Below are 13,633 nucleotides of genomic sequence, written 5' to 3'. Positions count from 1 at the left end.
GGCCCCTTTCAGCCACAGTTGGAGTGGTTGGGATATGGGGTGCCAATTCCCTAGGCTGAACACAGCAGGGGGGCCCTGGCTCCAGCCCACGAAACCATTTCCCCTCTTAGGTTCTGAGCCTGTGATCAGAGGGGCTGCCTTGCAGGTTTTTGACATGCCCTGGAGACATTTTCCCCTTTATCTTGGTGGTTAACATCTGGCTGCTTGATGCTTAGGCAAATTTCTGCAGCAGGCTTGAATTTCTCCCCAGAAAATGGGTTTTTCTTTTCTATCATATTGCCGGGCTGCAAATGTATGCTGCACATCTGACTTGAATGTTTTGCTGCTTAGAAATTTCTTTCGCCAGATACCCTAAATCATCTCTCTCAAGTTCAAAGTTCCACAGATCTCCAGGGCAGGGGCAAAATGCTGCCATTCTCCTTGCTAAAGCATAGCAAGAGTCACTTTTGCTCCAGTTCCCAAGAAATTCCTCATCTCCATCTGAGATCATCTCAGCCTGGACTTAATTGGTCATATCACTATTAGCATTTTGGTCAAAGCTATTCAACAAGTCTCTAAGTTGTTCCAAACTTTCCCACATCTACCTGTCTTCTGAGGCTTCCAAGTCTTTAGGAAGTTCCAAACTGTCTCACATTTTCCTATCTTCTTCTGAGCCCTCCAAACTCTTCCAACCTCTGCCTATTATACAGTTCCAAGGTAACTTCCACATTTTTGGGTATCTTTATAAGCAGCACTACACTCCTGGTACCAATTTATTGTATTATTCTGTTCTCATGCTGCTAATAAAGACACACCCGAGACTGTGTAATTTATAAAGGAAAGAGGTTTAATTGATTCACAGTTCAGCATGACTGGGGAGGTCTCAGGAAATTTACAATCATGGCAGAAGGAGAAGCAAACACATCTTTCTTCATATGGAGGCAGGAAGGAGACATGCATAGTGAAGGCGGGAAAAGTCCCATATAAAGCCATCAGATCTCATGAGAACTCACAAACTATCATGAGAACAGCATGGTGGAACCACACTCATGATCTAATCACCTCCCACGAGATTCCTCCTCCAACACGTGAGGATTATAATTCGGATTACAATTCAAGATGAGATTTTAGTGGGGACACAAGGCCAGACCATATCATATGGAACTAGCCCAAATGCCCGTCAATCAATGCGTGAATAAAGAAAAGATGTTTTATATATATATACACCATGGAATACTACTCAACCATAACAAGAAATGAAATAATGATATTTGTAGCAACCTGGATGGAATTGGAGACCATCATTCAAAGTGAAGTAACTCAGGAATGCAAAACCAAACGTTATATGTTCTCACTTAGAGATGGAAGCTAAGCTATGAAGATGCAAAGGCATACAAATGATACAATGTACTTCGAAGACTCTAGGGAAAAAGTGGAAGGGGTTGAGAAATAAAATACTACACATTGGGTAGAATGTACACTGCTCAGGTGCACCAAAATCTCAGAAATCACCACTAAAGGACTTATCCATGTGATAAAACACCACCAGTTCCCCAAAAACCTATTGAAATAAAAATACATACATACATACATATGTACATACATACAAACATACACTTTATAAGTTGTATGTAAAGGAAACTGTTTGGGGATACTATACATTAATTCAATATATAAGCCAAAGGGTAAAAAAGTTAGCTATAAGATAAATTCTGAAGAACTAAAAAAAAAGATTTTTAAAAACTATATAATAATCCATTGTCTATTGCTGCATTGTAAATTACCCTCAAACTTGGCAACTTAAAAAACAAATATTTCTTATTTCACAATTTCCATGGTCAGGAATATAGGAGCGGCTTGGTTGGGTGGTGCTGGCTCCAGGTTCTTTACGTTGTGGCCAAAGCTGCAGTCAACTGAAGGCTTCAGTAAGGTGGAGGATGTGCTTTCAAGGTGGCTTACGCCTACACCTCACTTTCTGCCTGACTTTCCCATGTGCCACTGATGTAGGTGAAAACCTGTTTTCACATATTTGAATTTAGAAATTCTGTTCTAAAATTACAAACGCTTAAAACAGTGGATCTCATGGAGGTACAGAGTAGAATGGTAGTTAGCAGGGGCTGGGAAGGGGATGAGGGAGGGAGGGATGAAGAGAAGTTGGTTAATGAATACAAATATACCATTCAAAGGAATAAATTTTAGTATCTGACAGTACAGTGGGGAAACTGTAGTTAACAATAATTTATTGTATATTTCAAAATAGCTTGAAGACAAGAATTGTAGTGTTCCCAACACAAAGAAAAATGTTTGAGGTGACAGATATTCCAATTACCCTGATTTGATCTTTAAACATTGTATACATGTATCAAAATATCACGTGTACCCCAAAGATATGTACAACTATATCAATAAAAATATAAAAATAAAGTAACAAAAGTTATTTTGCATGATTTTAGTAAGTACCAAGGGAATTTGAAAAAAGATTCTACATTTTTGTTGTTAGAATTTGCTAAAATTTGTTCATTTAGGAAAATTATATAATTAAAAACACCACTTGTATCTGATTTTCCTATCCAATATACGTATTTCCTCCTGCACTTAAAGCTGCTACATTCACAGTGATTCCACCTGTACGTGTGAGCACTTGACTTCTCACATCTCTTCTAGTTTGGTCACATTTGAGCATTTGCATATTGATGTGCATACTGTTTAATTATAAATTACTTTCTTTTTATTATTTCTCATTTATATTACATAGGATATTTTATTACTTTTTAAAGGAAATTATGAGTGTGGCTGAAATATGTTATCTGTGACTATTACTTCAAGACTGTACAAGGAGCATTGTAAACTATTATGAAAAGGGATGTGTTGGGTATGATGTGCTTGAGAATGACTGTCATACAAACTGGTGATGTTATGGCTCCTCTTAATGACCTTGTATAAGAAGTCCTTGACACTGCTCTTTCCACTAGAACAGATCTGTCCAAGAGAAACATAAAGTGAATTACATTTGTATGGTTAAATTTTATGATAGCTACATTTAAGAGCATAAAAGGAAACAGGTGAAAATAAATTTAATAATAACTTAATAATACATTTTATTTACTTAAATATAACAAAATATTTCAAATGTGACCAATATAAAAATTAAGATATTCTTCTTTGTTGTTGTTTATAATGTCTTTAAAATACGCTGTGTATTTTTCATTTACAGTATGTTCCAATTTGGAGAAGCCATTTCAAGTGCTGAATACACACATGGATAGTGGCTACCATATTGGACAGCATAGTTTTGGATATTCCATGAATAGAAAAATTCCAAGAAAGGGATTAAAATGTCAGAAGCTCCTTAATTTATTAACAGGGACAAAATGATAGCTGCTGCCCATCTCCTTTTTTCCTCTTTTTTGTAGCTTTTAGCTCAAAGTCTTTATGTTCCAATTCAAACACAGACCATCTGCAGCACAACTTCTGCGCCAGAAGCTGTGTGGAGAGGTGTAGCAGCGGCTCGGTAAACACAACCACCTGCCACAGTTCAAAACTAGAAAGTCAAGAAGGAGTATTCTTCTCTTGACCCTTCCATCTTCATCTCCCTCTCCGTTATCCCCAGACACTCAGATCCATCCCAATCAGATATGCCCCCTCTCCCCCCGCCACAAGTATGAAGCTTTTCTCCCCAAATGGCGAAAGCTCCAAAATTGCCTGTCATCTCTTTTCCTATATGAGCATTTTGCTGATCCTTATTTAGCTGATGTCCTTGTTTCCCCCCTGTTAACAAGCTCATTCCTGCTCTATCCTTTTGCAGAAAGCATTATTCCTTTCTAGTTTGGTGGTGAAAACCACAGGCTATAGAAAGCAAGCAACACACCTGAGTTCATACCTTGTTTATCTCACTTAAATTTGTGTGATTTTGAGTAGTAAATTAAACTCTGAGCTGCAGCTATCTATACCATTCAGGTGAAAGTAACACCTACCTTTTAGGCTTGCTGTGAGACTCGGCTGAGACAATGGGTCTAATCAAGTTAGCACAGCATCTGTCACATTGTGAGCAATTAATAAATGAAAGCTCTGATTACTATACTATTTCCTCAATCTATAAATCCTTCCCTACTTCCAGCCACATGTCCAAATCCTAATCATTTTTTAAAGTCTTTCTCAAGTCTCACCTGTTCTCTAAACCTTCTGCAAACTTTATTCTCCCCTTTTCGTGTATTTCTTGAGAACTCTGCCATAAATTCACATTGGTATGACTTCTAGTGTGGGACACATAGTGATCATTTAGTAAATCCTTTAGTTAATTAATTGATGATGAAAAAGGGAAAGAAAACAGTAGCAGATGCTGGGGATACCTGACCCTGCTTCCCCTTGACCCAACTGAGTTTTTTGCAGCTGTGGTGGGCAGTTTTACAATTTCTACTGACAGACATCTTTCACACTGCTCTGCAGAAGCTTCCCAGTGGGATGGAGCCCCAGCTGCCCACAACAGTATTCCACTCATTAACAGGCACTTGATTGGCTTTGCTCCCTTCCGTCTCATCTCCCTCATACCCACTTAAGCTTCCTGGAATCACCTCCTAGATAAACCACCTGCATCAAAGTTCTTGTCTTGGATTTCACTTTCGGGGAAACCCAAATAAGACAAGAACTAATATTACTGAGTCCATATTTTATGCCAAGCACCATGTTAGTCACTCTGCTTTCATTATCTTCTTTTATATTCTCAACATTCTTGTGGGATTGGGTATTATTATACTCATTCTGTAGTAACAAATTAGAAAGTCAAAACTCAAAATAATTAAGTGACTCACTCAGGGAAAATCTAGCAATCCAAATGCTTTGGGTGCTCATTTCTGAATTAATAATTGTATAGAAAAAAAGAAAAAGACATTTTAGAATAAAGCTTTAAAAACATATTACTGAAAAAATAGGTAAAATAAATATCTTTCTTAGATTTAGCCAAAACATGACAAACTAAGATATAGAAGCAGAATGTAATAATATATGGTCTGGAGGTATCATACATTGAACAGTTCGTTATTTAAATGCCTTATTTGTAGTCCACTTTCTTTATTCCGGGAAATAGAGACAGGAAGATATGGCAGCTGAGAGCTACCCGAATGAGTCAGATTTAATAAGACAGTATTAGAAGATGAAACCAATTTGGCCTCTATGACATTGGAGAAAGAATTAGACAAAGGGGACTTTTGTGAGTGCTTAGATACTAAAAAGAAAGTCTTAGATTAATGAGAAAAATTATTGAGAAAAATTTTTCTTCCATATTAAAATTCTCATTCAGAATTGATTTTTTAAAATCTTCCCAAGTCACACAGGCCATATACATAAGAGTGATTGAATTATAACGTGAAATGTCAAATCCAATAAATGTGGGGAAGGAGATAGCCGGGCAAATGTTAAAGGAAACAAAGGACAAAGAGGTATGTTTCCATATTCAGAGGCAAGCATTAGATGACCTGAGCACATTTTCCGGATTTTTAGGAACTGTTATCAGTCAAACTGGAGAAGTTAGAAATATTCGACTAAAATTAGAAAGCGTTTCCTAATTGACCGATGTATGTTACTCTCTGTGGTCCTATGGTCTGTCAAATTAATTTTATAATTCTTAAAAAATAAGGGTGATGTGTTTGAGGCCATCGTCTTCATAGAAAATCAAGTCCTTTGTTTTCATGAAGTTTGAGATCACTTGATACTTCTATTAAGCTCTGAGATTGTCAGACAAAACTTAGGGTAAGTCTTTATTACATATTGCCTCCGCAGTTGCTATTGTTTGCCTTTATAATGTCACATAAAATCATAAAGAACTAGGAAATTTGAATTGGGCATTATAGTTTCATTCCTTTGAATTTTTTAATGGTTTTCACTTATGCATAACTCAAAAGTATTACATCATATTATTTACTGTAAATGTATTAGGTCTGCTATGAAGTCATTTAGTTTTGAACCCTAGAAAAAGTGACTTCTAGCCAAGTGAGCTTTTATAATGTGCCCTCTAATTCACATTTTAATAAATGTCATTTTCTAAGTGCATTACCTCATGTTTTGGCTACAACCCAGCTGAATCCTGAGAGAATAAGAGCAATGTGCTTTCTGACTAATTCATCCATATTTTATTTTACTTTTCATTAAGAAATTATTCTTTGAAGAAAATCAATAATCTGTGACTGAGGGGAGAGGTTAGTGTGTTGCAGTGGTGCATTCTAATATCTCAAAGCAAACTGCCTTTAGCCAGCTTTTGCTGATAGCATTTTTGTCCTTTCTTGTTCCTGCAGCCTGGGTACATGGGGACCCCAGAAGAGCAGCCTATCCTACAGACAGCCAGGGCCACTTTTGTGGCCAGAAGGGCACCCCCAATGAGTGAGTATGGCCACCTTTGCTTTGTGTGATTTTACTGTCTAAACTGGAACCTAGATATCACTTTTACAGTAATTCTACTAGACTTCTTAAGAAGATTTAAATTCATAAAGGAGGCCTTCCCTCCCCTTTGTCTAACAGATAGCAATAAGGAGTTGGGAAGTTTTATTTTATATGACTTAAGACAAGATGTCAGTGTTATGCAGCATATTATTAGAATGCATGAAGACTCTACTTATAAAAATATAGTTATGATGAATAGATTGGACCAATGATTTTATCAGAAGCTATATTTTAAAATGCCTTATAAATGGGCTATTAGAAGATTGAGGTGTGACCAGTTAGAACAGCAATTATTAAAAAGGAAACAATAGGTGCTGGAGAGGATGTGGAGAAATAGGAACACTTTTACATGGTTGATGGGACTGTAAACGAGTTTAATCATTGTGGAAGACAGTGTGGCGATTCCTCAAGATCTAGAACTGGAAATACCATTTGACCCAGCCATCCCATTACTAAGTATATATCCAAAGGATTATAAATCATGCTGCTATAAAGACACATGCCCACCTATGTTTATTGTGGCACTATTTACAATAGCAAAGACTTGAAACCAACCCAAATGTCCATCAGTGATAGACTGGATTAAGAAAACGTGGCACATATACACCGTGGAATAGTATACAGCCATAAAAAAGGATGAGTTCATGTCCCTTGTAGCGACATGGATGCAGCTGGAAACCATCATTCTCAGCAAACTATCACAAGGATAGAAAACCAAACACCGCATATTCTTACTCATAGGTGGGAATTGAACAATAAGAACACTTCAACACAGGAAGGGGAACATCGCATACTGGGGCCTATCATGGGGTGGGGGGAGAGGGGAGGGATAGCATTAGGAGATATACCTAATGTAAATGATGAGTTAATGGGTGCAGCACACCAACATGCACATGTATACATATGTAACAAACTTGCACATTGTGCACATGTACCCTAGAACTTAAAGTATAATAAAATCTATGAAATTAAAAAAGATAAAGAAGAGGATTGAGGTGTGAGTAGCTGCTACAAATCTTGACAGTCCAGTTGTTAGGATTATTTTTGTCACAGTGTCTACTGATAAATCATTCCACCTTTCGAAGTGAGGGGCACACCCAGAAAGTCTTCAATGCTTGGCATCCTTTTCCAGGCAACTTGGCTGCTGCGGGTAATGTCCCTGGGTAGCTGAAACAAACAAGGAAGAATGTTCCATCAAATTTCTTTCTAATAGTAACCATAACAGAAGTTTTCATTTCTGAAAGCACGTTGTCTATTTTTCTAACTTAAGAAAATAAACCACATACACAAGCAACCCTCCATAAATCTCACATTTTTAGAAAAGCTTCCCTCTTCTCTCACTGGTTCATTTCTCTAGTAGTTGCTGGGTCTTCTGGTTCTTCAAAACCAATTCAGTTTCTATAAAATCTGGCTTTAGATGGTTAAAAAAAAAAAAAAAAAAAAAAAAAAAAACCAAAGTAGCCACACCCTCACTTCCAACAACAACAACAAAAAAAATAGCTAAGGACACTTCAGTTATGTTGTCTATGCTGCCCACTTGTAACTATGGAGCATATTATTCCAAGAGATATACAGATTTTAAAAATAGATGCTCAGTAATTTTTTTAATTGACAACAAAAAAAGTCTAAAATCAGATGAATTCACACCTGAGTTTTACCAGATATTCAAAGAATTGGTACCGATCCTACTAAAACTATTCCAAAAGATAGAAAAAGAGGGGCTACTCCTAAATCATTCTATGAAGGCAGTATCATCCTAATATGAAAACCCGGAAAGAACATAACAAAAATGAAAGCTATACACCAATATCCTTAATGAACATAGATGCAAACATTCTTAACAAAATACTAGGTAACTGAATCCAACAAGACATCAATAAGATAATACATCATGATCAAGTGAATTTCATACCAGGGATGTAGGGATGGTTTAACATATGCAAGTAAATAAATGTGATACATCACATAAACAGAATTAAAAACAAAAATCATATTATCATCTCAATAGATGCAGAAAAAGTATTTGATAAAATCTAGCATTGCTTTCTGACGAAAGCCCTCAACAAAAGGGAATAGAAGGGACTTAGGTCGAAGTAATAAAAGGCATCTGTGACAAACCCACAGCCAACATCATACTAAATAGGGAAAAGTTGAAAGCATTCCCCCCTGAGAACTGGAAAAAGACAAGGATGTCCACATGCAACCCTTCTATTCAACATAGCCCTGGAAGTCCTAGTCAGAGCAATCTGACAAGAAAAGAAATAAAGGGCAAGTTGGAAAAGAGGAAGTCAAACTGTCACTGTTTGCTGATGATACGATCGTGTAGCTAGAATACTCTAAAGACTAATCCAAAAGGCTCCTAGACCTGATAAATGAATTCACTAAAGTCTTGGGTTACAAAATCAATGTACACAAATTAGTAGCATTGCTATCAATCAACAGTGACCAAGCTGAGAATCCAATCAAGAACTGAATCCCTTTTACAACATCTGCAAAAAATAAAATAAAATAAAATTCCTAGGAACACACTTAACCAAGGATGTGAAAGATCTCTACAAGGAAAACTACAAAACACTGCTGAAAGAAATCATAGATGACACAAACAAATGGAAACACATCCTATGCTCATGGATGGGTAGAATTAATATTGTGAAAATGACCATACTGCCAAAAGCAATCTACAAATTCAATGCAATTCATGATTCCTCACAGAACTAGAAAAAACAATCCTAAAATTCATGTGGAATAAAAAAGAACTCACATAGCCAAAGCAAGACTATGCAAGAACAAATCTGGAGACATCTCATTACCTGACTTCAAACTATCCTTTAAGGTCATAGACACCAAAACAGCATGGTACTGGCATAAAAATAGGCACATAGACCAATGGAACAGAATAGAGAACCCAGAAATAAAGCCAAATACTTCACACCCAACTGATCTTTGACAAAGCACACAAAAACATAAATTGGGGAAAGGACATCCTGTTCAATAAATGGTTCTGGGAAAACTGGCAAGCCACATGCAGAAGAATGAAACTGGATCCTCATCTCTCACTTAATACAAAAATCAACTCAAGATGGAGCAAAAACTTAAATCTAAGACCTGAAACCCTAAAACTTCTAGAAGAAAATATTGGAAAAACTCTTCTGGACATTGATTTAGGCAAAGAATTCATGACTAAGACCCAAAAACAAAGCAACAAAAACAAAAATAAAGAAATGGGACCTAAAAAAAACTTCTGCTTAGCAAAATAAATAAGCAGAGTAAATAGACAACCCAAAGAACAGGAGAAAGTATTTGCAAACTATGCATCTGACAAAGGACAAGTGTCCATAATTTACAAGGAACTCAAACAAATCAGGAAGAAAAATACAAACAATCCCATCAGAAGTGGGCTAAGGACATGTACAGACATTTCTCAACAGAAAATATACAAATAGCCAACAAACATATGAAAAAATGCTCAACGCACTAATCATCAGAGAAATGCAAATTAAAACCATGAGATACCACCTTACTACTACAAGAATGGCCATAATTAAAACGCCAAAAAAAAATAGATGTTGGCATGGATGTGGTGAAAAGGAAACATTTTTACATAGTTGGTGGGAATGTAAATTAGTAAAACCAGTATGGAAAACAGTATGGAATTTCCTTAAAGAACTAAAGGTAGATTTACCATTTGATTCAGCAATCCCATTACTGGATATCTACCCACAGGAAAAGAAGTCATTATGTAAAAAAGACACATGCACACACATGTTTACAGCAGCACAGTTCACAGTTGCAAGGATATGGAACCAAAATAAGTGCCCATAAACCAACAAGTGGATAAAGAAAATCTTGTATATATACACCATGGAATACTACTCAGCCATAAAAAGAAATAAAATAATGCCTTTTGCAGCAACTTGAATGGAGCTGGAAGCCATTTTTCTAAGTGGAGTAACTCAGGAGTAGAAAGCCAAATACTGTATGTTCTTACTTATAACTGAGAGTTAAGTAATGACTTTTACATAAGTCATTATGTAAAAAAGACACACACACACACACACACACACACAAACATGCAGAGTGATATAATGGACTTAGGGGACTCAAGGGTGGGGAGACTATGAGGAGGTGAGAGATAAAAGAAAACATATTGAGTACAGTGTATACTACTCAAGTGATGGGTGCACTAAAATCTCAGAATTCACCACCAAAGAATTCATCCATGGAACCAAATCCATCTGTACCCAAAAAACTATTGACATTTTAAAAAATAATTTTTAAATGCAAATACAAAATGAAAAAACAGATCTAGAAAATGGTTAACAAAATTCATGTAATAGAATTATCACAATCAAGAAAACCCAGAAATTTAAGGAGAGGGGCAAATTCCTAATCATGTCAGGGTAAATGTGTAGGGGACTAGTTGATTCCTCATGCCTGTTAGAGACTACTGGGCTAAATTTTGATCCGGGGAGGTAATTCTTATTTTAACTTCAGTAACTCAGAAAATTGTAGACATTGCCCACAAAACCTTTGCAACCTTCACACTATGAAGGACAAAGAGAGCACCAAGTGGTAAAAGAAACCATACAAATCTCTAAATCTCTAGTTCTTTATGACAGTTTATTTTTAAAAGGGCATTTGTAACAATAAGTTTTCCAGACCTAAGCCAATGACCCACTTATGTCAAACAAAAATGTGACAGCACAGATTTCAGTACATAATGATCTTTCAAAGAAAATCTTCGCTCAACACACACATGTTCATTAAAGTAGTATTCAAAATAAGAATATATTGGAAACTACACAGATATTCAGCAACATGTGAATGATAGTAAATTATGGTCCATCAATTTAATGAAATATAATGGAGTCATTGAAAATCATGTTCAAATGTTCAACAACTGATTCTATTGATTTTCCCTTACAGTTTCTGGGGTCTGAGTTATCATTGCCCTCCTCCCCATGAAAATAGCATTCTCCAATATTTCTCTAGTATTTGGATGACTTCTTTCTTATGTTTAAATTTCTAATCTCCTAGAAATTTATTTTTGTATATAGACTGAAGTGGAAATCAAACTTCCCAAATTTCTGAGTTAATTATTTCAGAATAGCTTGTTGAATAATATACCCATTTCCTCTCTGATTTCTTAAAAAAACCCTAAATAATAAATTTGTGTATTTGTTTCTGAATCCTGAAACATGCTCTAATGTACATTTTTAAGTGTCAAGATTGTTCTAATTCTTATGATAAATGTGTATTAATTTAAAATTTTAATAAATTGCTCTAAATTATATTTGGACTTTCAGTAGTAAGTAAAATATTTACAAAAATGTAAGATTCTAGTCAATATTACAAATTTTTAAGCATAAGTTTTATTGTACAAAATGGTGTATTAGTCCATTTTCACACTGCTGATAAAGGCATACCTGAGACTGGGTAATATATAAAGAAAAGGGGGCTTAATGGACTTACAGTTCCACGTGGTTGGGGAGGCCTCACAATCATGGCAGAAGGCAAAAGGCATGTCTTACATGGTGCAGACAAGAGAGAATGAGAACCAAATGATTCCGCTTATGGAACCATCAGATCTCGTGAGACTTATTCAATAACAGGAGAACTGCATGGGGGAAGCCAACCGCATGATTCAACTATCTCCCACCGGTTCCCTCCCACAACATATGGGAATCATAGTAGCTATAATTCAAGTGACATTTAGGTGGGGATACAGCCAAACCATATCAAATGGTATCAAGGGAAAATATTGGAGTAACTACATCATAATAGCAATATTATTATAACTGTGTAACTATCATAAAGCCAGAAAGAAATAAATCCTGTTAAAAATATAAATTTTGAATATGATAAAGATGGATTTCAAGTCAGTAGCAGAAAGATGAATTATTAAATAAATGGTATTGAATTAACTGAAATAGTATTCATAAAAATAAAATAAAATTGGATATTTATCTCATATCTTATACCAAAATAAATACTAAAGCATTGATGATTTTTGCATATAAAATATAAAAATATAAAAGTAACAGAGGAAAATGCAAGGGTATATTTATAGATTATGGGGTTAAGAAACCTTTTCTAAACATAACACCAAAACCAGAAAACAGAAATTTTGAAGAATTCCAACACATAAATACACCTTAACTCATTGGAAACAAAGTTAAAAGATAAATGGAAATCTAGGAAAAACAAATGTTTTCAACACATGTATCTGACCAAATGTATCAACACCTTTTTTATATGAGCTATTCTTCAAAATCAAAAAGAAAAAAATGATCATCCAATGTAAAAGTAGGTAAAAGTCATAAACAGGAAATCATATAATGGCCAATAATGATAAAAATATAATTCAACTACAGTTAAAAAAAGAGATGCAAATTAATTAAAATATTACTTTTGTCTTATAGCTTGATAAAAAGATTAAAATTTCTGGTGTTGGCCAGAGTGAGAAGAAAAAATCGCCTCATTTTCTACTGGCACTAGTGTAATATGATATTTAACAGATTTTATAAAATATTTACTGAACATATACGTTCTTTTTGATTCAGCAGTTTTCATCCTAGAGACTCATCTAGTGGAAATTTGCATAGATTTCCTAATGTTACTGGCACTATGTAATAATAATAATAAAATGAAACAACCTAAATGTCTCTCAATAGGAGATTGATTAAATGAATTATGGTATAGTCAATTATAAAATACCATGTAATCATTAATTATTGGGTAGAGATATATTTATTGGCAAGGAAATGTGCCCATGGTATATTGTTAACTCAAGAAATCAAGTTATTAAAATGGCATGTGTAGTATAATTTCATTTTGTGGGTATATTTGTACACTTTTGTACTTTATATTCACATATATGAAAACATATGCAAGAAAAAAGTCTGAGTGGATATACATATGCTTACAGTAATTATTTTCAATTATGAGATTATATTTTTATTTTTATTCTCATATTTCTGAGCCCCTATTATATCCTAGACAGTTTTCTAAAGGCTGAGGTTATAGTAAAAACAATGAACAAGCTACCTGTGCTCATGAAGCCTACATTTAAGTTAAAGGGAGATTCTCAATAAAAATGTAAATAACAAGATAGTTTCAAATAGTGATCAATGTTATGAAGAAAAAAAACAAAGCGGATGGCCTAATGGAGAATGATTGGTGTGCAATGGGAGGTAGTTACCTTGTGGTTATGGGGTTAGGG

The 13,633-nt window shown here is 35.1% G+C and overlaps 1 protein-coding gene across 4 annotated transcripts in view; it reads left to right on the top strand.

Annotated features, from left to right (window-relative positions):
* The window catches only part of SLC44A5 (solute carrier family 44 member 5), a 531,948-nt gene that overhangs the window by 455,158 nt on the left and 63,157 nt on the right, over positions 1 to 13,633 (top strand). For all 4 annotated transcript variants that reach the window (XM_050805076.1, XM_050805057.1, XM_050805084.1 and 1 more), the window contains one exon: positions 6,267 to 6,351. In XM_050805076.1, the coding sequence (XP_050661033.1) occupies positions 6,267 to 6,351 (85 nt within the window). The remainder of the gene's footprint in view (positions 1 to 6,266; positions 6,352 to 13,633) is intronic.

The sequence above is a fragment of the Macaca thibetana genome, chromosome 1 (genome assembly GCF_024542745.1).
Source record: "Macaca thibetana thibetana isolate TM-01 chromosome 1, ASM2454274v1, whole genome shotgun sequence".
Lineage (NCBI taxonomy): Eukaryota > Metazoa > Chordata > Mammalia > Primates > Cercopithecidae > Macaca > Macaca thibetana.
Note: the sequence above shows the minus strand (reverse complement) of the source record. Positions and strands in the feature narration are given on the sequence as shown.